This window comes from Callithrix jacchus, chromosome 6 (genome assembly GCF_049354715.1).
Source record: "Callithrix jacchus isolate 240 chromosome 6, calJac240_pri, whole genome shotgun sequence".
Taxonomy (NCBI): Eukaryota; Metazoa; Chordata; class Mammalia; order Primates; family Cebidae; genus Callithrix; species Callithrix jacchus.
Genome location: NC_133507.1, coordinates 123,241,602 through 123,262,971, shown reverse-complemented (window position 1 = coordinate 123,262,971; position 21,370 = coordinate 123,241,602). Strand labels below are relative to the sequence as shown.

The following is a 21,370-nucleotide window of genomic DNA, read 5'->3' as shown; positions in this document are numbered from 1 at the left end:
GTTCGAGTCTGGACAGGAACCCTTGTAGTTTCTCATCAGTGGACATTTCTTTCCTTCCTTCCTTTTTTCTTTCCTTCTTTCTTTCCTCCCTCCCTCCCTCCCTCCCTCCCTCCCTCCCTCCCTCCCTCCCTCCCTCCCTCTTTCTTTTCTTTTCTTTCTTTCTCTCTTTCTTTTTTTTCTTTTCTCTTTTTTAATGGAGTTTCACTCTTTTGCCCAAGCTGAAGTGCAGTGCTGTGCTCTTGGCCCACTGCAACTTCCGCCTTCCAGTTTCAAGCGATTCTCCTGCCTTAGCTTCCCCCATAGCTGGGATTACAGGCACCTACCATCACACCAGGCTAATTATTGTATTTTTAGTAGAGACAGGGTTTCACCATGTTGGCCAGGCTGGTCTCGAACTCCTGACCTCATGATCCACCCATCTCAGCCTCTCAAAGTGTTGGGATTACAGATGTGAGCCACTGAGTCTGGCCATTGGTGGGCATTTCTGAAGCACTAGCTTGGTTCTGAAGCTGTATGGGGAAGCTTGCTCCATGGTGCAGGGAGTTGCTAAGAAGAGTTAGGGAATCCTAGACCTGGAATTTAGAGTATTTACATATATTTTTGCTTAGGGTTTGGAAGCTGATTTTGGTGTGTTCATTTCCTATTGTTGTTGTTGACAAATTACCATACATTTAATGGTTTAAACAACACAAATATATTATTCTTGCACTGTTCTGGAGGTTAGAAGTTTGAAATGGGTCTCACTGGGCTAAAATCAGGTTGCTGACAGGTCTGAGTTCCTTCTAGAGGCTCTAGGGAAGAATCTGTTTCCCTGCCTTTTCCAGCTTCTAGAGGTCATCCTGCACCTTCATTCCTTGGCTCGTGGCCCTTTCCTCCATCTTCAAAGCCAGTAACATTGAGCCGAGTCCTTCTCAGGCTGCCCTCTCTCTGACCATTCCTTCTGATTCCTTCTTCTGCTTTTAAGGACTCTTGTGCTTACCTTGGGCCCACCCAGACCATCCAAGATCATCTCCCCATTTGGAGGCCATCTACTGACGACAACCTTAATTCCACCTGCAACCTTGATTTCCCTGTGCCCCATAACCTCACATAATCATAGGTTCCAGGGATTAGGACATAGATATCTTTGGCAGGACATCCTGCCTACCACATTCTCTTTAAGTTTTTTTCTCATTTCCAGGTTTCTTTTAATAATCTCTCAAATGATGCCTGTGAAGTTGGCTAATAACGTCCCATCTCATGGGAGAAACTGAAGCACCTAGGGATGGCCAAGGCCTGCTTAGGGCTGCCAAGGAGACGAGCTAAGGTGAAAGCGACTTACTCATTTCCAACCTGTTAAATAATATTTTCAGTGGAAAACAGCAAAATATAAGAAAGCATGTATAGTAGAATTACAATCTCATAAAAATATATCCTGCATATAATCATAGTGGAAAGACTGGAAGAAAATAGATGAAAAAGCTAATAATGACAATATTAGGGTACTGGGCATAAGACTACAAATAGTTCTTTCTTATTTCTTTTTTTAAATAAAATCAAGTTTTCAGTAATACAGTTAGATTATATTTCTAAATAGAAGGCATGTTAAAAATTAATTAATTTAATGGCACCCACCCTCTTCTCATGCGTATTTCTTTAGTTCTTCCCTAAAGTTATTCTAGACCTAACCACTCACTCAAAAGTCACTCTAAAATATAAAAGGAGACAGAAGGGAGCCAGGAAGGGAGTTTCTGGAACAGGGAAATAAACATGACAGCAGGAGGCTGGCTATGTATGGTTTCAGACTATTCAGGCTTGCCTCGGCTTTGCCAATCAACCCCAGCTTTGGGGTTCTTCTGCAATGAGTAATTAGTGTGCATGTGGTGGCCTGTTATCCACATTCCACCATGAGGGCTTCCTTTAGCTTCCTTTAACAAGGGATTTGCTCTGGCCAGTTGCCTTCCTGATACATATCAGGTCTCTGAATGCAGAGGTGTGAAGGGGACTCCCGGTACCTGCCTCTTTCCACGCACTGGCTATCCTGTCCACCTGCTCTAGTGCTGGCCGCTGAGGGTTTTCAGAGGATAGAAGGAGATGGTAGGGCTTATGTTTCTGCCCAGCAGATATAGGGTGGCAGGGCACCAGAGTCCCCAGGAAGAAAACAAAGGCTCAGATAGCCAGCTGCCGCCCAGGCTTTGTATGCAGGAATCAACAGAAGGGAAGAGAGAAGCCCCCAAATCCTAGAAGTGGAAGGCACAGCCCTCCACAATTTGGCCCCACCTACTTCCCCAGGTATATTTCCAGCTGGGAGCCCGGCTAGTGATCCTGACTTCCCCTGCACGTTCTGTCCTCAAGGCCTCTGCTCACCTAAGCCTGGAAGGTCTCACCCTGCTTAACTTGGCAAGACTCAGCTCAAATTCTGCCTTCTCCAAGAAGCTGCTCTAGGTTTTTCTCAGAGAGAGAAGCAGTCACACTCTCCACCTTCTTTATTAGGAAGCCGTAATCTAGCTCATCTCATGGACTGCGTTGTATCAAAATGTCACTGGGGCACAAATCCACTTCTTTCACCAGATTGCGCACTCTTGGTGGGTAGAGGTTACAGCCTCCCCCTGCCACCTCCTTCAACCAATATGTCAGTAAACAATTTGTTGAGTATCTGCTATGTGTCAGGCACTGTTTTAGGCCCAAGGCAGTTCCTAACTACTCAGATGCTGGCTCGGTTGAATGGAAAAACCCAATAATGTCTGCATTTTACTGCTGATCACCTGTGTTCCAAGGTGACTGCTCCATCCATCCAAAGTCCTTCTCACAGGAGGGGCACAGCTGGCACCTCCTTGCCCTCAGTCAGGCTTGCTGGAGTCAGTTCTCTGGCAAAGGCCAAGCCTTAGAACAGAGTGACTGCCCATTGTTGTTGCACCTGTGCACTTGTGACTGGAGCCAGCCAGGTGAGTGCAACTGGAGTAGGGGTGGGGGCAGGGTGGGCGATGAGAGAGGCCACTTGCAACTGTGCTTGGAAAGCAAGACCGCCACCCCAGCCTAACTTTGATCAGCTTTGCTAACACTGCTGCTCTCAGCCAGTTGTTTCTCTGCAGGTTTAATTTCTGGGATTCTGTGCAAGTGATACTCTCTCTCCTATCTCTCTTTGGTGAGCATATTTTCCTGGAAACCAGGCCATAAAGACGAGAATCTTGAAGTGGTTTGACTTTTCTCATTAATGCAGTGTTGTAACAAGGCGTGATCCCTGACCAAACCATTCGGCATCAAAGATTTGACCAGCCATATGTCATAAACGTAAAGGTAGAACTAGGATTGCTAGCAGCAAAAATTAGACTCCAGTTCCTGTAAGAGCTCAATCTGCCTGGATTTGAATCCTGTCTTGATGATTCACTAGCTGTGTAACCTTAGAGGAATTATTTGATTCCCCCTTGCCTCTGTTTCTTTATCTGCCACATAAGGATGACAAAAATACATACTTTACATGCAAAAAAAAAAAAAAAAGAAATTGGACTCTTATCATACACCATTTACAAAAGTTAACTCAAAATGGAGCAAAAACATAAACATAAGAACTAAAACTGTAAAACTCTTAGAAAAGTTTTCCCCTAGAGTTTACAACTATAGGGGAAAAGCTTCATGGGATTGAATTTGGCAATGATTTTTTGAATATTATATCAAGAGAACAGGCAAAAAAGAAAAAACAGATAAGTTGGACTTTATACAAACTAAGAACTTTTTTTTTTTTTGAGACAGAGTCTTGCTCTGTCACCCAGGCTAGAGTGCAGTAGCACAATCTTGGCTCACTGTAAGCTTTGCCTCCCAGGTTTAAGCAATTCTTCTGCCTCAGCCTCCTGACTTTTGTGCATCAAAGGACACTACTGACAGAGGGAAAAGGCAGGCAACCCATGGAGTGGGAGAAAATATTTGTAAATTAGTATCTTAGATTAATATTCAGAATATCTCTCTTTGAGAGAAAGACAGAGACAGGGTCTTAGTCTGTCACTCAGGCTGGAGTGCAGTGGTGTGATTATATTTCACTGTAGTCTCGATCTCTTGGGCTCAAGGGATCCTCCTGCCTCAGAGTGTTGGGATTACAGGCACAAACCAATTATTCAGTGTTGGGATTACAGGCACAAACCAATTATTCAGAATATCTAAGAACTCCTACAATTCAACAACAAAAAAAAACCCACTTTAAAAAATGGGGCAAAGAACTTGAGTAGATATTTCTTCAAAAAAAATATACAAATGGCCAATAAGATAAAAAGATGCTCAATGTCATTTATGAGTAGGTAAATGCAAATCAAAACCACAATGAGATTCCACTTCACACCCATTAGAATGGCTATTAAAAAAATTTTTTTTCAGGTCCAGCAGGTGATGCATCCATGTTGTAAAAAGGTTCAGAGGGTGGCACATTTCACACATGCATGTGAACACTCAATTATCATGCTCATGAATTACAAAAGGATCTGGCTATTATAAAATAAAATGTTTAAAATTAGAAAGTAACAAGTGTTGATGAGGATATGGAGAAACTGGAACTCTTATGCATGGCTGGTGAGAATGTAGAATGGTGTAAATAATTGCTATGGAAAATCGTATGGTAGTTCCTCAAGGAATTAAAGATAGAATTACCATATAATCCAAAACATTTCACTTCTGGGTATGTACACAAAATAATTGAGAACAAGGATGGGAACAGATATTTGTACATCCATGTTTATAGGGCATTGTTCACAACAGCCAAAATGTGGAAGGAACTTAAGTGTCTGTTGATGGAAGAATGGAAAACCAAAATGTGGTGTGTATATATATATATATACATATATGTATATTATGTTATACTAGTATATATTATATTATATATTATATACTAGTATATACTATTAGTATATATTAATACTACTAATATATATAATATATACTATATAGTATATATATACTAATATACATATACTAGTATATGCATATATATAAGACATATACATATATTCCCTTGTGTGTGTATATATATATATGTGTGTGTGTGTATATATATGTATACACACACACATAAGGGAATAGTACTCAACTTCACAAAAGAAGGAGATTTGGTGTGTGCCTGTAATCCCAGCTACTCAGGAGGCTGAGGCAGGAGAATTGCCTGAACCCAGGAGGCGGAGGTTGCGGTGATCCGAGGTCGCGCTATTGCACTCTAGCCTGGGTAACAAGAGTGAAACTCCATCTCAAAGAAAAAAAAAAAAGGAGATTTGGATACATGCTACAACATGAATTCATTCTTCTGAGGAATGAAGACATTACTCTAAGTGAAATAAGTTAGCCACAAAGGATAAAACTGTGTGCTTTCACTTATATGAAGTACTTAGAATAGTCAAATTCACAGAGGCAGAAAGCAGAGATGTGTTTGCAGGGGTTAGTGGCAGAGGGAAAGGGGGAATTACTGTTTCATGGATATGAGTTAAGTTTAGCAAAATGAAAAAATTTCTGGAAATGGATGGTGGTAATGATTATACAACAATGTGAATATACTTACTGCCACCTAAAAATTATTAAACTGTACACCTAAAAATGGTTAAAATGGTAAATTTCATGTTATATATATTTTAATACAATAAGAAAGGCACCTACCTTATTAACTTCTTGTGAGGATTAAGTAAGTTAATAAGTGTAAAGCACTTAGAATGGTGCTGGTATAATACTAAGTTCTACGTAAGTATTAGCCATTGTTATAAATATTGTTAGTTATACAAGGGAACTAATGAATGAAGTGCATAAAACCTGGAAAAATGGGAGTGTACCAGATCATATATATATATATATAGCTTATTATAGAAATGCTACTTATAATCCAATTTAATTTTAATAAAAATCTGATTTGCTTTCCTAGAATTATAAAGGGTTAGCTTAATGAATGTGTTGAAAGACTCAGATCCACTTTAAAAAAATACTGCTAAAGCTGGGGAGATGCTTCTTTTTTTCTGGGGCATGTGGAGTTTTCAAAATCCACAAAAGCCTTCTAGGGGTTAAACGTGGGGCTTTGGAATCAGTTGTTGGGCTCCAATTCTAGCTTCACCACTGAGGTATGTAATTTTGAGCAAGTTAGTTAATGTCAGGCTCCATATTTTCCTCCTACAAAACGGAGGTAATGCTAGCTAGCACCTGGCTCATAGGCTTGTGCAGATTGAATGAGGCTGTACGGATAAAATGCCTGCCACACATTAAGCACTCAGTTCAGCTATTATTGACATTACCTTTGACCTCATAGTTGAGTTGACCATGTTTCTCTCTGATCATTCCTACTTCTAGGTTTATTAAAGGCTCCAAGTACAATGTCCCAGGACCTGCTCCAGTGGAGCACACTTGGAAAAAGGAGTGCAGGCCAATCACCCTTTCTCCCCCTTTGCTGCCTTTGCCTATTTAACACTGTTGACAGCCACCAGAGCACTTCCCACATTTTACCGACACCATCAAACAAGTAGCAGGTTATTGATCGGGACTTGCAAGGAAACATCATCCTCCTAATCTCTGGCTAAAGGGTAACAGATAATTTTTAATTCTCTCTCCTTTTCTATAGTTTTCTAATTTGCATACAAACCCTGTATTATGATTAGAATGGGAAGAATAAACTTAATTCAAAAGGCATATTTCTCATAATATTTCTACTTGATAAAATGGTAACCTGGGCCGGGTAATGCGGCTCATGCTTGTAATCCCAGCGCTTTGGGAGGCCCAGGTGGGAGGATCACCTGAGGTCAATAGTTCAAGACCAGTCTAGGCAACATGCTGAAACCCATCTCTACTAAAAATACAAACATTGGCTAGGCATGGTGCCGTGTGCCTGTAATCCCTACAACTTGGGAGCCTGAGGCATGAGAATTGCTTGAACCTGGGAGGCAGAAGTTGCAGTGAGCCAAGATCACACCACTGTACTCCAGCCTGGGCCACACAGCAAGACTCTATCTCAAAAAAAAAAAAAAAGTAACCTAAAGTTTCCTTCATGGGTGGACCTTGACTGAAAACAGCAACCAAAGCATTAAATGCCTTGAGTATTAAGATATGGGGAGAAATTAGGCAGTATAGAATGAGTGGTGACTATTCAGAGGAACAAGGCTGACAATACTTTAAAAACTAACCACGTTTATAAAGGAGATGGCAGTAGCAATACAGTTGGCTCTCTGCATCTGTGGGTTCCATATTTGTAGATTGAGCCAACAATGGATCAAAAATATGTGGAAAAAAATAATTAATAGTAGCAATATAGACTAGACTCAGTGACTCATACCTGTAATCCAATACTTTGGGAGGCTGAGGTGGGAGGATTACTTGAGCCCAGGAGTTTGAGACCAGCCTGGGCAACAAAGCGAGAACCTATCTCTACAAAAAAAATTTTTTAAATTAGCTGGGTGTGGTGGCACCTGTCTGTAGTCCTAGCTGCTTGAGAGGCTGAGGCAGGAGGATTGCTTGAGACTAGGAGTTCAAGGTTACAGTAAACTATGATCATGCCGCTGAAATCTAGCCTGGGCAACAAAGCAAAACCTTGTTCTGTGAAAAAAAATATAAAAGTAAAAAAAAATACTAATAAGAACAATACAGTATAATAACTATTTACAAAGCATTTATACTGTATTAAATATTACAAATAATCTAGAGATGACTCAAAGTATATGGGAGGATGTGTAGGTTATATGCAAATACCATGCCATTTTGTGTAAGGGACTTAAGCATCCTTGGATTTTGGAATCCTCAGGGAGTTCTGGAAGCAATGTTGGTCCTTGATTTTGAAATTAGGGTATCCTGGAACCCTGCAGATACGAAGGGACAATTGTACAATGTTGGTTGCAATCTGCTGTAGTTATCTAAATCCTGTTTATTTCTCAATGGAATAGAGAAATGGCATGTCCTGTGAACTGAATTTTAAAACAAATTATTTAAAATACATTATTTAATCAATGTCTCATTGTTGGGTACGGGTACAACCCCAAATTATGGTTACTTAGGTTTTATAGCTATTTGACATCTCAATAATGGGAAGCTGAATAAATTAAAGGCCTCAAGAAGAATGGTTTCAACTTTGGAAATGCTAAACAAGATTTCCTTCTGTTAAAAAACAACAACAACAAAAAACCAACCAAGCGACATATCTGTGTGTATCCAGAAGTCTAAGAATACTGACCTCTGATTTCTTGACTTAACATTTATTTACCCACTAGGAGTTGGGACATGAAGAAAGTTCAAGGGTGGATGTATGCTGAGCTATAAACTCCAGACAGTTGGCACATGTGTGCTGTCAGATCAATAGAGAGAGCTGGAGGTGCTGTGAGATGCTTTAAACATTGACTTGCACCTTTCTGTGACAGCCTTCATTCTTGCAGGTCTGGGTGAGGCCTGAGACATGCGAATTTCTTGATTCACAGTCCAGCCAAGAACAGATCCTTCCATTAGCAGCACTACTGGATTGGTTAACCTCCTCTACCCCTTTTCCCATCCTCACTTTGGCTCTTTGACTTTGAGTGCAGTGTTTTAAACTCTTAAACTATCCTATTTTGACAAAGAAATACTTGCCCTAAATTATAGGGGTGTGGTTATTGGTGGACTCATCTTGCAACACTGTTTGCTTTTCCATTTTCCTCCCCAAAGCCTCTCACCTTGATCTCTAGGTTCAACTGTCTACCTCCTTCACAGCTATAGATTTCTATTTTATTTGTAAAATTCCATAGTTTAAAAAATATATTTGGTAAAATGAAATGTATAAATTAAAATATGGTTTATAATCCCACCATCCAGGGTTTATGCCACAGTTGAAATTTGGGTAGATTTCCTTTGGTGGATGTATAATCAATTTTTATTTGTTTATTTTTTTTGAGATGGAGTCTCACTCTGTTGCCCAGGCTGGAGTGCAATGGCTCAATCTCGGCTCACTGCAATCTTCACCTCCTGGGTTCAAGTGATTCTCCTGCCTCAGCCTCTCTAGTAGCTGGTATTACAGGTGCATGCCCCCATGCCTGGCTAATTTTTTGTATTTTTAGTAGAAATGGGGTTTCACCATGTTGGCCAGACTGGTCTGGAACTCCTGATCTCAGGTGATTTGCCTGCCTCGGCTTCCCAAAATGCTGGGAATATAGGCAGGAGCCACTGCACCCAGACAATAATCAATTTTTTAAAACCAGAATTACATTAGAGAGCTGATGTTTTCTATGTGGCTTAGTCTCACATTCTGGTGCAGTGATTTACTTTGCTATATAACCTTGAGTGAGTCACTCAAACTCTCTGTGCTTCTGTTTCCCCACCTTTAAAGTGGTTAGTAATAGTACCTACCCCCAGGATTATTAGAAAGCATGAATGAGTTATACTTGGAAAGCACTTAGAATAGTGGCAAAAATATCATAACTATTCAAAAAAGTTAATGAACATTGGTATTTTTAGTATATGAATACAATTTTGTAATCTGCTTTTGAAAAATACATTCCAGGCCAGGCATGGTGGCTAACGCTTGTAATCTCAGCACTTTGGGAGGCTGAGGTGGGTGGACTGCTTGAACCCAGGAGTTTGAGACCAGCCTGGGCAACTGAGCTAAACCCCATCTCTACAAAAACACAAAAAATTGGCCTGGCATGGTGGCATGAGCCTGTAGTCCCAGCTACCCGGGAGACTGAGGTGAGAGGATCACCTGGGCCCTGGAGGTTGAGGCTGCATTGCGCTGTGATCATGCCACTGCACTCCAGCCTGGGTAACAGAGGAGACCCTGTCTCAAAACAAAAACATTGTGCATATTTTCTCATGTTGTTCATGACTAACACATGACTTCATTGCTTGACCCAGGTCATTACATGATTTATCATAGTTTATTTGATCAGTGTTCCATTGCTGGATATTTATTGTTTTCAATGTTTTGCATAGTAATAAAGAACCCTGTAGTAAGTGTTTTTCTGCATAAATCTTTGAACATATCTCTGATTATGTCCTAGGACCAGCTCCTAAGTAGAATGTTGAATCAAAAGGTATCAATCCTTTTTAGGCTTTTGTCATATTGCCCTCCAGAAATGTCATGTGAATTTGTGCTCCTAACATGTGAGACTGCTGTTTCCCTATAGCTGTCCTGGCACTGGGTATTATGATTTTAAAAGTTTCTTGCCAGGCTGTTGTTTTCATAGTCAGATGGTACAATTTTCCAAAGCTTCTTAGGTGTTCATTTCTTTTCTTCCTTTTTTAAAAAAATAATTTGTATTATTTTTATTTTAATAGAAACAGGGTCTCACTATGTTGCCCAGGCTGGTCTTGAACTCCTGGGCTCAAGCAATTCTCCTGCCTCTGCTTCCCAAAGTGCGGGATTACAGGCGTGAGCCACTGCACCCGGTGTGTTCATTTTCTTTAATTTCAAGTCCCCTTTGAGTTGCTTCCCCTCCTCTTTTAATCTACTATGTCCTTTAATCTTAAACTCCAGCCATGTACTCTTCCATACGTTTTCTTTTCTCTGATTTCTTCACACTATTTCCCTCTGCTCATGTGTGGTTAGACTACATATTCTGTTTTGTACAGATATGAGCTATAAATTAGAAGATGGATACCACAGGAAGATAGTAACTTCTTTTTTTCATTTAGCCCAAATATAACCAAAAATGAAACTGACCCCAAACTGACTCATCTACTTTATAAACTAATAAGATCCCTGTTACCTGAAGTATTTAGCCTTATAGAGAAGCTTCTGAAAATGATGGGAGGTATTTTTACTCTGGGCAGTAAGTTAGCCTATATATCACTCAGTGTCCAACCAGGAAAATAGAAAGTAAGTATTTAAACACAGAAGGAATTGGTTGTACAGGTGATTGGAGAGCTCAGAAGCCAAACAGATGGTGGTGGGGGGCGGGGCAACATTGAAATTAGTAACATCCGAAAGTCAGCACCACACTTAGGCTAGAAGGACAGAAGGAGGAGCTGATGGAGTCGTCTGGAGGAGTCGGGGGTCTTAGTGGGCCTGTCTGTTGAGAGCTGGATCACAGAGGTAATGCAGATGCTTCTTTTCACTTGACGCAGAGTGGGAAAAGAGAAATACTGTGGTCCTCCTCTTCTTCTCCCTCTCCAATCTCTTCTCATTGTCTCCCATTGGCAAATTCAATCAGAAGCCAGTGGACACAGATGTTTATGGAATTGTATGTAACCTGTGGTCAACCTGCCTGTGATGCAGAACAAAGCAGGGGAAGGGAACAGAGGGGATCTGGGAAAAACAGGCCACGACCAGGCACAATGACCATTGGAGTCCCTTCGAGTCCACAAAAAACAGGAACAGTGCAAAGTATGCAGGCCCTGGTGAGGTAGGCAGTCCTGGATTTGAATCCTGGCTCTGTCCTTTAGTAGCTCTCTGGCCTTGGGCAAATCACTTACCTACCCTGAGCTTTGAGTTCCTCATCTATGAAAGGAGGCCAGAAAAACTGTATCACACAGGGTCATTGTAAGGTTTAAATAAAACAACATTTAGCTATAATGTGACAGTCAGCATTCAACAATTGGTTTTCTTTTCTTCAAGAATTTACTGTCTTTAAGACAAAGAATATTAGATATTTGGCCAAGGTCATCAAGCTTCTCTATTTTGAAAGGTGAAAAGAGGGCAGAGGAGTCTTTTCTTTTGGAAGCTCTGCCTGGCATGGGGGTAGGTGATAAACTGTCCAGTAGTGATTCTGGGAGATGATCTTAGAAACATTGAAAATATCATGCATGACCAAGTCATCCCTTCCACAAACATACTCATACTTTCTGGAAATGATTTAGACATGGTCTCCGCCTTGGAAGAAATGTTAATCCATCAGGAATGACAGAGAGTCAACAAGATAAATCTCAATGCATGATAGTATGGGAATGTTTGCAGAGGAGGGAGCCATGGGCTATCTCTGCCTAGGGGAGTGGGAGAAGGCTTCAGTGAGGAGGTGGTATTTAAGTTGTGTTTTGAAGGATGGGTGGGAGCTTGCCAGCTGTAGAAATGTTTGCAAAAATGAAGAGTCACAAAAGGGCACAGGTTTTGAGGAACGATGAGCTAATCACATGGGTGGGGCCTTATGGCATCGGTGGTTGAAGTGGTATAGGACCAGGCGGGAGATGTAGCTAGACATGGAGAGAAAGCCAGTGTGTGAGGAGCCTGATGTAAGAAGCTAATGACCTTATTTTGTGGGGAATAAGAAGTCAGGAGAGATTTTTAGATTAGGGAGTCACCCACCACTTCTAACCTAGAATTTTACTAAGTGACACATCTTCCCAGACTATCTTATGGCCTCAGTCAAAGGGCTGATGCATGCAATTCTATAAAGCAGGGGCCAGGTGCACATCTCACAAGATATTAGGAAGTATGAATCAGAAAAATGAGCACAGGCATTTTCCCTTAATATTATATTCAGGATGGAAAAAGTCATTAACTTATCCTGCAGACGCTGAAGGGCTCAAGGTAAATATTTAAAATGTTCTCCCTCTCATTTCCACAGAGCCAAGAACATCAGAGGTGGGATGATGATGCTTGTGGCTACGAGACAGGATTTCAAGGATCCTGATGAAACGTCTGCTGGCCTGAATCTGTCTGAATGCTGAAAAGGACTTTGTGTTACTCTAACTAAAAGGAAAACACAAAATGATGATAATATAGCCCTTTATGCTTTTCAGAACCCTTTCACATACATGATTTTATTTAAGCTTTGTGACAATGGTGTGCAGCAGATAGGGCTAAGAGCACAGTCAATCTCATTTTAGAGATGAAGAAATGGAGGTCTGAGAGTTTCATGCCTTCCCCAAGGTCCAAGAAGTTATTCCCATGGCTGCAACTGGGTTTGTAGACATGCTGCCAGCACCTTCCCCAAACCCAAGGGAGTGCTCTACCTACCTGTTGCCTTCCATATGCCAGGATGGCTTCTTTGAGGTCTTGAAGTGTGTACAGTTCAAGATCCAGCTTCCTCCAGAGACCTTTTGGGCGATAGGGCCCTTTTCCCCTCTCTTTGTGTGTCCATGCTGGAATGGCTAAACCTTCTGAGTAGAGGATCAGGGCACCCTTTCTAGTGCTGAAAGTTTTAGGGAGAAAGAGGCTCCAGGAGTGCTGGTTGGCATTGTCCTCATCTTTAGGTTTGCTGGCAAGAACATAGTCTTCTGAGGACTTCCAGTTCAAGTAATCCTGCAATGAAAAGCAGCTGCCTTGACAGGGCCACTATGGAAGATCTTTCTACAGCAAATACTGCTGGTGGAAGGCTGGCATGCTGGTTCACACCTGTAATCCCAGCACTTCGGGAGGCCGAGGCGGGCAGATCACCTGAAGTCAGGAGTTCGAGACCAGCCTGACCAACATGGAGAAACCCTGTCTCTACTGAAAATACAAAATTAGCCAGCGTAATGGCACATTCCTGTAATCTCAGCTGCTCGGGAGGTGAGGCAGAATTGCTTGAACCTGGGAGGTGGAGGTTGTGGTGAGCCAAGATCGTGCCACTGCACTCCAGTATGGGCAACAAGAGTGAAACTCTGCCTCAAAAAAAGAAAAGAAAAGAAAAGAAAAGAAACTATTTTTCCACCAAAAGAAATATTGTTGGTGGAAAGCCTTTGGCATTTTTTTAGTTACTGATTTTCTCTGAATTGTTCCCATGGTGTTATGGAACACAATTGCTCTTCTTAGCAACTGCCTTTTCTCTCCACATTTCAAAATTAGTAGAACCCAGAGCACAGTTCTATTTTACTCCATCCAACTTTCAGGAGAGTCATTTATGGCTGGAGGATTTACTTAGCTAAAGTGTAGGTTCCAGGCCAGTTAAAGTTTCCTGGTATGCAAGTAAGCAGTCAGAATTATTAAGGGCAGTAGATAACTTTGAAATTAGACCTGGACTAGCTGGCAGTTTAAATAGGAGCATTCCAAGCCCCCACCACTTCAACTGTACACGGGGAGAATTTCTATGCATTCCAGATGCTGTGTAACATTACCTAATTTGGCCATTTAGGGGCCTATAAAGTGGTTACATATCTTGTAGGTAAGAAAATGCCACTGCCCATATAGGTCCTTTGAAACTTAATATGCCTTTTAACACAGCAAAGGGCAAATATCATGACTAACTACTATGACAATGGAAATCTCTGTGTGATCCCCAAATTTGCAAAGTATCCCCAATAGATTTCTTATTCCTGGCAGGAATAAGAAATAAATTCCAGTACAACAAGGGAATTTTGCCACCTCTTTAAAATCTTCTAACATGAGATTTTTTTTGGCCTATATTAAATATGAGTCCTGTGGGTTGAATTCCAGAAAGTTCAAGGAAGCCATTGAAATAGCACGAACACACACAGCATTTTAACCACAGAGCATGACTTCCAAAAACCAAACAACCATCAGCTTGCCTAGAACCCAGGTGTAAATTCTGGTCTTGCACCAAACCATCCAAATTCCAGAGACTCTGGAATTCCTTTCAAGCAAAGGCAGATACAAGGAGAAAGACGAGGGTCCCAGTGGCAATCTTGGTGTGTCAGGAAAACGACATTATTTTCTTGAGTTTCATGGAGGAGGAAGGAAGATCTTCCAGTGACCCCTGCCCCCTCACTAACAACACACACCAAGATACACATGGTTTACCTCCCAAGTGGAAAAATAGAGCATTCCTCTCCCACCCCCAAAATGTGCCTTTCTTCAGCTGTGAGACTCACCTCTGGTTCAAAGTAGACTTCTAACTTCTGTTTGTCCTGGCCCAGCTTCCCGTGGCCCCGGCTCAGGAGGGAGAGCCTGAACATGTTAAACTCTGACCACCCCCTCTCAAGGGCAGTTCATCTTGGTTTTGAAGGCTGAAATCTGGTCACACCTCAAGATTTCCAGAGCTCACAGCAAGCCCAAGAAGACCACAAACACTGGACCTTTTATGAAATACATTTTTCCTTCTCGCAGCAGCTTCTTAATAACAACAAGCCACACAGTTTAGACACTGCGTGTCTTTGTGGAGCAAAAAATAAACCGCATAGCCAGATACCTCAAGCCCTGGATTTTCTACACTCTGGGCAACCTGTCTCTCCCTTCGCCTGAGCTCTTGTTGTCCCTGGGTCTCGGTTGCTCTGTTACCAGCCCTGTGCATCTACGGATCTCGGCCACAGCACCATCCTTCTCTGCGCGGAGGTTGTTTCCTGGTTGCTATGGCAGCACAGGGAAATGAAATCCCTTAGACTAACTCAGGCGAGGCAGAGACGGGTGCCGGGTGCAGTGTGCCTTCACCGGGGATGGGGGTGGGGGTCAAATGGACACTGAAGGAACCAGGCTCCGGTTGCAAGTCCCGGTTGCACGGGGTGGGGGCCGTGTTGGGGTACTTTTTCTGTTATTGTTCTCATCTTGCTTTTAGAGAGCATCTTCCCTTCTCTCCTGATATGTGAGCCTCTTGCTGTCAACTAACCATTAACGGATCCAGGGTGTCATCTAGGTCATCTGAAACCACCTGTGACCTTTTCCTTGCTGAGAGCTCCAGCATCCCCTGGATGGGGAGTTTTGACCTGCTCCGTTTCCGACCTGGGCCGGTTCACTCCTCCTTAGGCAACCTGGTGGCCCCCCCGCTCCCGGGAGGTCACCATATTGATGCCGAACTTAGTGCGGACACCCAATCGGCATAGCGCACTGCAGCCCAGAACTCCTGGGCCCACGATCCTCCAGCCTCAGCCTCCCGAGTGGCTGGGACTACGGGCACGCGCCACCACGCCAGGCGCTCAGGTCTCTGACAGCGGCATTGTGACGAGCACAGGACAGGAGGGAAGAGACTCAGGAAACAAAAAGACCCCTTTGCTGGGGATCTAGGGACTTGCTCAAACCTGGGCAAGTAAGCTGCCTTTCAGCGTTCAGCCGGACTACCCTGACCGTCTTGTGGAAGTGCCCCCTGCTGGCCAGTGTGAAGAAGCACAACGGGCGACAAGCCCACTTAGCTTTTTGATCTTCCTATGTGGCACCTTCCACTCCCCCTCCGACCTTCCCCACTTCCAACCAAGCTCAAGTCTCCTGAGAAAGAAATAGAGGTTATGTTGTAAAATAAGATAGGGTTTATTACGGGGAATCAAGACAGTGAATGAGTGAATGCAGAGGCTCCAAACTGAATACAATCAAAACCACAATGAGATACCACTTCACACCTGCTAAGATGGCTATTATTAAAAACAAAACAAAAGAAAAAACCAAAAACCAAAACAAAACAGAAAATAACAAGTATTGGTGAGGATATGGGGAAATCAAAAACCTTGTGCATTGCTGTTGGAAATGCAAAATGACATAGCCTCTGTAGAAAATGGTATGGCAGTTTCTAAGAAAAGTAAACAGAATTACTGTACCATCCAGTAATTCCACGTCTGGGTCTGTGTACCCAAAGGAAGTGAAAGCAGGGTCTCAAAGGGATATTTGTATACTCATATGTAGAGCAAAATTGTTTATAAGTGCCAAAAGGTGGAAGTAACCCATGTCTATGACAGATGAATGAATCAACAAAATGTAGCAGATGTATACGAGGCAGTGTTATTCAGCCTTCAAAAGGAAGGAAATTCAGACACAGGCTACAACATGCATAAACTTTGAAGACAGTACACTAAACAAAATAAACCAATTATAAAACAACAAACATTGTATGATTTCACTTATGTGAGGTGCTTATGTGAGTGGTCACATTTGTAGAGACAGAAAGTAGATGGTGATTGCCAGGGCTGGCGGGGAGACGAGAACGGAACATCAGTGTGTGATGGGGTACAGGGTTTCTGTATGAGGAGATGAAAAGGTTCTGGAGATGGATTCACAACAATATGAATGTACTTAACGTCAGTGAACTGTAAACGTAAAAATGTTAAAATGGTAAATTTGAGCCAGTGCAGGTGGCACACACCTATAATCCCAGCTATTCTGGAGGCTGAGGCAAGAAGATCCCTTGGGCCCAGGAGTTTGTGATCAGCCTGAGCATCATTGTGAGACTTCATCTCTAAAATAAAAGGAAATTTATATTACATATATTTTGCCACAATTAAAACTTTTTTCGGCTGGTTGTGGTAGCTCACACCTGGAATCCCAGCACTTAGGGAGGCAGATCACTTGATGTCAGGAGTTCGAGACCAGCCTGCCCAACATGGTGAAACTCTGTCTCTATTAAAAACACAAAAATTGGCCAGGTGTGATGGCATACACCTGTAATCTCAACTGCTTGGGAGGCTGAGGCACAATAATTGCTTGAACCTGGGAGGCGGAGTTTGCAGCGAGCCGAGATGGTACCACTACACTCCGGCCTGGGCAATAGAGTGAGACTCGGTCTCAAAAAAACATTTTCAAAAAATGTTGTACAGCAAAAAATAAAAAAGAAAACACTGAATTCAGCACTTCATAATCTGAAAGCTGATTGGTCAGCATTATGGAGTGATCTTCTCGAGGCAGGTGAGACAAAATTCGAGAAACCCAGGGTTCCAAATACTTTCTGGGGTCTTAGCCTCCAGTTGCTCAATCCCTTCCCCTTCCCTATCCCTTTGAAGTGCAAAAAGGGCTCTTAAACAAAACTTTGTGATCCCTGGACTCAAGGTGGTGCTGATACCTGAAATATGACGTGACAGTTGTGTTAATGGAGGTTGAGTGAAGTAGGTGCTCTAGGAAGAGAGGTGAAGGTGTGTGCATCGGGGAGGTGGGGGATGGATGGTGGCAGGCACTGTGGAAGGCCACCAAGATGAGGAAGCTTAGAGGTGGGCTTTGGAAAACAGCAGTTTGCTAAGAAGATGTGAGAAGATAGTGAGGAGGGAAGATCAAAGAGGATATTGCAGGAGGCAGGGACAAGGAAGTTTGAGGTCTCTGGGGAAGGGGTGACTTCTCTGTTGTGATCAAAACTGCAAGTCAGCTGGGAGCAGTGGCTCACACCTGGAATCCCAGCACTTTGGGAGGCTGAGGCGGGTGGATTACCTGAGGTTAGGAGTTCGAGACTAGCCTGGCCAGCATGGTGAGACACCCCCCCTCCCCCGTCTCTACTAAAAATACCAAATTAGCTGGGTATGGTGGTGCATGCCTGTAACCCCAGCTACTAAGGAGGCAAGGCTGGAGAATTGCTTGAGCCCAGGAGGTGGAGTTTGCTGTGAGCTGAGTTTGTGCCATTGCATTCCAGCCTGGGTGACAAGAGTGAAACTTCATCTCAAAACAAAAACAAAACAAAAAAAAACCTGGGCTCAGTGTGGTAGCTCATGCCTGTAATCCCAGCACTTTGGGAGGCCAAGGTGGGTGGATCACAAGGTCAGGAGTTCAAGACCAGCCTGACCAATATGGTGAAACCCCGTTTCTACTAAAAATACAAAAATTAGCCAGCTGTGATGGTGGGTGCCTGTAGTCCCTGCAACTCGGGAGGCTGAGGCAGGAGCATCACTTGAACCTGGGAGGTGGAGGTTGTAGTGAGCCGAGATTGTGCCATTGCCCTCTAGCCTGGGCAACAGGAGACTCTGTCTCAAAAAAAAAAAAAAAAAGAGAAAGAAAGAAAAGAAAAAAGCAAAACTGCATGTGAACAGAGGTGCAAGGACAGAGGTCAGCTGACCAAGGCCATGAGGGCTACATACACCCTGCTGAAGCATTTTGGATTTTATTCTTCAGGTAGGTTTTTTGTTGTGGTTTTGTTTTGTTTTTTTTTTAGAGGCAGGGTCTCACTATGTTGCCCAGGATGGTCTCAAACTTCTGGGCTCAAGGGATCCTCCTGCCTCAGCTTCCCAAATAGAAACCGCATGAAACAGAAAATAGATGCTCGTTAATGGCCACTTCCCTGGAACATTCAGGAATGCATCCCTTGTTTCAAAGTGCTTGGAGTGAATGAATGTCACTCTGGAGAAGCGGCCTATGTGATACTGTCAGAACCTTTATCCCTCTTTAAAAGGGAGTGTAATAGTGTTTTCTAGTATTGTATTCATCTTTAGGGGAAATCTATAAGTAGACTCCTTGGTGTTGCCCTTGTTACCTTGGGATTACAGGCGTGAGTCATTTGCGTCCCCAGGTAGGTTATATTAAAGTGCGGGGGGAGGGAGTGGGGGATGGGGGTGATATGATTCCATCTGGGTTTTAGAAGGATAACTCTGAGGAACTTATAAAGGATGAATAGAAGGAGGAATCCTTATCTCATCAACCTCTGGGTGAACTTTCAAGACTTGCGACCCAGGCCAGTCTTCTCTTGGATATGAATGAACTTGTCAAATAGGTCAGGAAAATCACCAGCTAGGTGGTCTTTGAGTAAGACAGAAGGGGAAACTCTATACCAGCTGCAAAGAAAGATAAATCTTGCCATTTTGAAAATGCCATTGCTCAAGCAAGAGAAAAGTAGCAGCAGAGGAACTTAATGGAGCTCTTGGGACCTGAATGAGAACCACTATTGTCAGCTGAGAGATGACTCCAAGTTTCTCCAGTGGAAACTCTTTCTTTGAACTCACCTGACTTTGAAATGCTGACTCATCCATACATAGTGAACCAGGGCTCCAAGACGTGCTCTTTCTGAGTCTAGGTTGGGAGAGCATCTCACCTAGGAAAATGCCTGGGAGTCCATCTGGCCCTCCCAATTCTGTGACAAGGCTTCCAGGTCTCTGTGGGGCCGCCGCAGGAATCTGTAAGCACCCAGACCGCAGCCTAAAGTGGGCCTCTCCTAAACCAGTGTGTTTACATCTATGCTGTTTAATATGGACAATGAACAGATCCACAGATCAATTAATAGTCATTTAAAAGCATTTGCTCAGTCCCGACAACAGTTTATAGAAAGTGCATTTAGAAAGCAATCCGGGTTATTGCTATTCTAAAGAGCTTGGGGATCCCAAATGAAAGGGCCTTGTAACTGGAAAGTATTTATAACTCAAGAAGAACCCTCCACACCCATGTTATACAACACCAACACCATCTCCTGGCACGCCTGACCTGTCAGCCCATGCAGCATGTCTGTTTGAATTACACTGTAACTTCTATAGGGTGGAGACCTTGTTTTTACGGTTTGTAAAGCATCATGAATAACCATGGCACTCTGTAAATAAATAGAAACCACATGAAACAAAAAATAGATGTATTTCAATGGCCACCTCCCCAGCACATTCAGGAATGTATCTCTTGTTCTAAAGGGCTCAGAGTGAATGAAGTCCTAGGAGTCCATCTGGCCCTCCCAAGGCTGTTTGCATAATAATATGAGATGCATAATTGTCTTTGAGCCAGTATGAAAAATATAGAAAAGAAGAGAATTGGATCAAAGACTGTTTTAGTGGTTGGTAGTTAGCTATAGTACAAAGCTCAGACCCATAGGTTAAAGGTACTGGAGTGGCCTATGTGATACTGGCAGAATCTTTATCCCTCTTTAAAAGGAAGTGTGATAGTGTTTTCTAATATTTTATTTATCTTTAGGGGCAATCTACAAAGCGAGTCCTTGGTGTTGCTTTTGTCAATGAAAGAGTAAAGATTGTGCACAGAGAGATGAAATGATTTTCATAAAGCCATATAGAGCAAACCAGAGGTAAAATGGGACCTTGTCCAGATTTGGTTCCAATTTTGGCCTGTTGTTCATCCTATAATACTTCTGCAACAGAGTAGTAGCTGTTCTTCATAAGAAGCCCCATCGTGGCTCTCAGAGTGCAGTTATGACTTTGGTCCCCACTACTGCTTTAGCCATGAAGCTGGTGACTGGGTCCTGGACTTCTGGTCTGGCTGCCATGACTGCTTCTAAGCACTCAGATCTCCCCAACCCTGTTTCTCTTAACTTCACTTTGTAAATCTAGTTGCAAGGGAGTGTAGAAAATAAAGTTTTCAGCTTTCTAGCTCTTCCACCAGAGGGAATATAGAATAAAGATTGATAGAACTAACTATAGTTATCTACCATAAGCACCAAAGACAAGTATGAGAAAGTCAACACAACAGACTTTTCAAAATATGGGGTGTGAGGTTGGGCTCAGTGACTCATGTCTGTAATCACAACACTTTGGGAGGCTGAGGTGGGCAGATCACTTGAACTCAGGAGTTCAAGACCAGTCTAGGCAACATGGCAAAATCCCTCTGCCTATATAAAACATAAAAAATTAGCCAGTCTGTCTACAAAAAGTACAAAAATTAGCTGGATGTGATGGCACATGCCTGTAGTTCCAGCTACTCTGGAGGCTGAAGTGGGAAGATTGCTTCAGCCCAGGAAGTAGAGGCTGCAGTAAGCTGTGATCGCACCACTGCACTCCAGTCTGGGAGACGTGGCAAGATCTTGTCTCCAAAAAAAAAAAAAAGGGCCATGTATATGCAAGCAGCAATGCCTTACATTATTAAGGCTCTTTCCTTTTGCTGTGTTTTATGCCCCAAATAGACTTCTAGACTTTAAGTCTTTGGAAGGTAGAGACTATATCTTACAATTTTTTTTTTTTTAGAGACAGGGTCTTGCTTTGTCACTCAGGCTGACTAAAGTGCTGCAGT

At 42.7% G+C, this 21,370-nt stretch overlaps 1 protein-coding gene and 1 non-coding gene across 30 annotated transcripts in view; both read right to left on the bottom strand.

Annotated features, from left to right (window-relative positions):
* KIAA2012 (KIAA2012 ortholog) overlaps positions 1-15,082 on the bottom strand; it is a 128,999-nt gene extending 113,917 nt beyond the window's left edge. For 23 of the 29 annotated variants that reach the window (XR_013519043.1, XM_078328190.1, XM_078328192.1 and 20 more), the window contains exons 1-2: positions 14,632-15,082; positions 12,839-13,123 (exon numbers count right to left, since the gene is read on the bottom strand). Coding sequence is in view for 28 of the 29 variants with exons in the window: in XM_078328190.1 (XP_078184316.1) it covers positions 12,839-13,123; positions 14,632-14,715 (369 nt within the window). In the remaining variant the exon portion in view is untranslated. The remainder of the gene's footprint in view (positions 1-12,838; positions 13,124-14,631) is intronic. The other 6 variants (XM_078328203.1, XM_078328202.1, XM_078328204.1 and 3 more) reach the window with 1 other exon arrangement.
* Positions 4,344-4,448, bottom strand: LOC118155172 (small nucleolar RNA U13). The gene has a single exon (XR_004745391.1). It is a non-coding gene; the product is annotated as a small nucleolar RNA U13 (small nucleolar RNA).
* Positions 15,083-21,370: the final 6,288 nt, after the last annotated feature.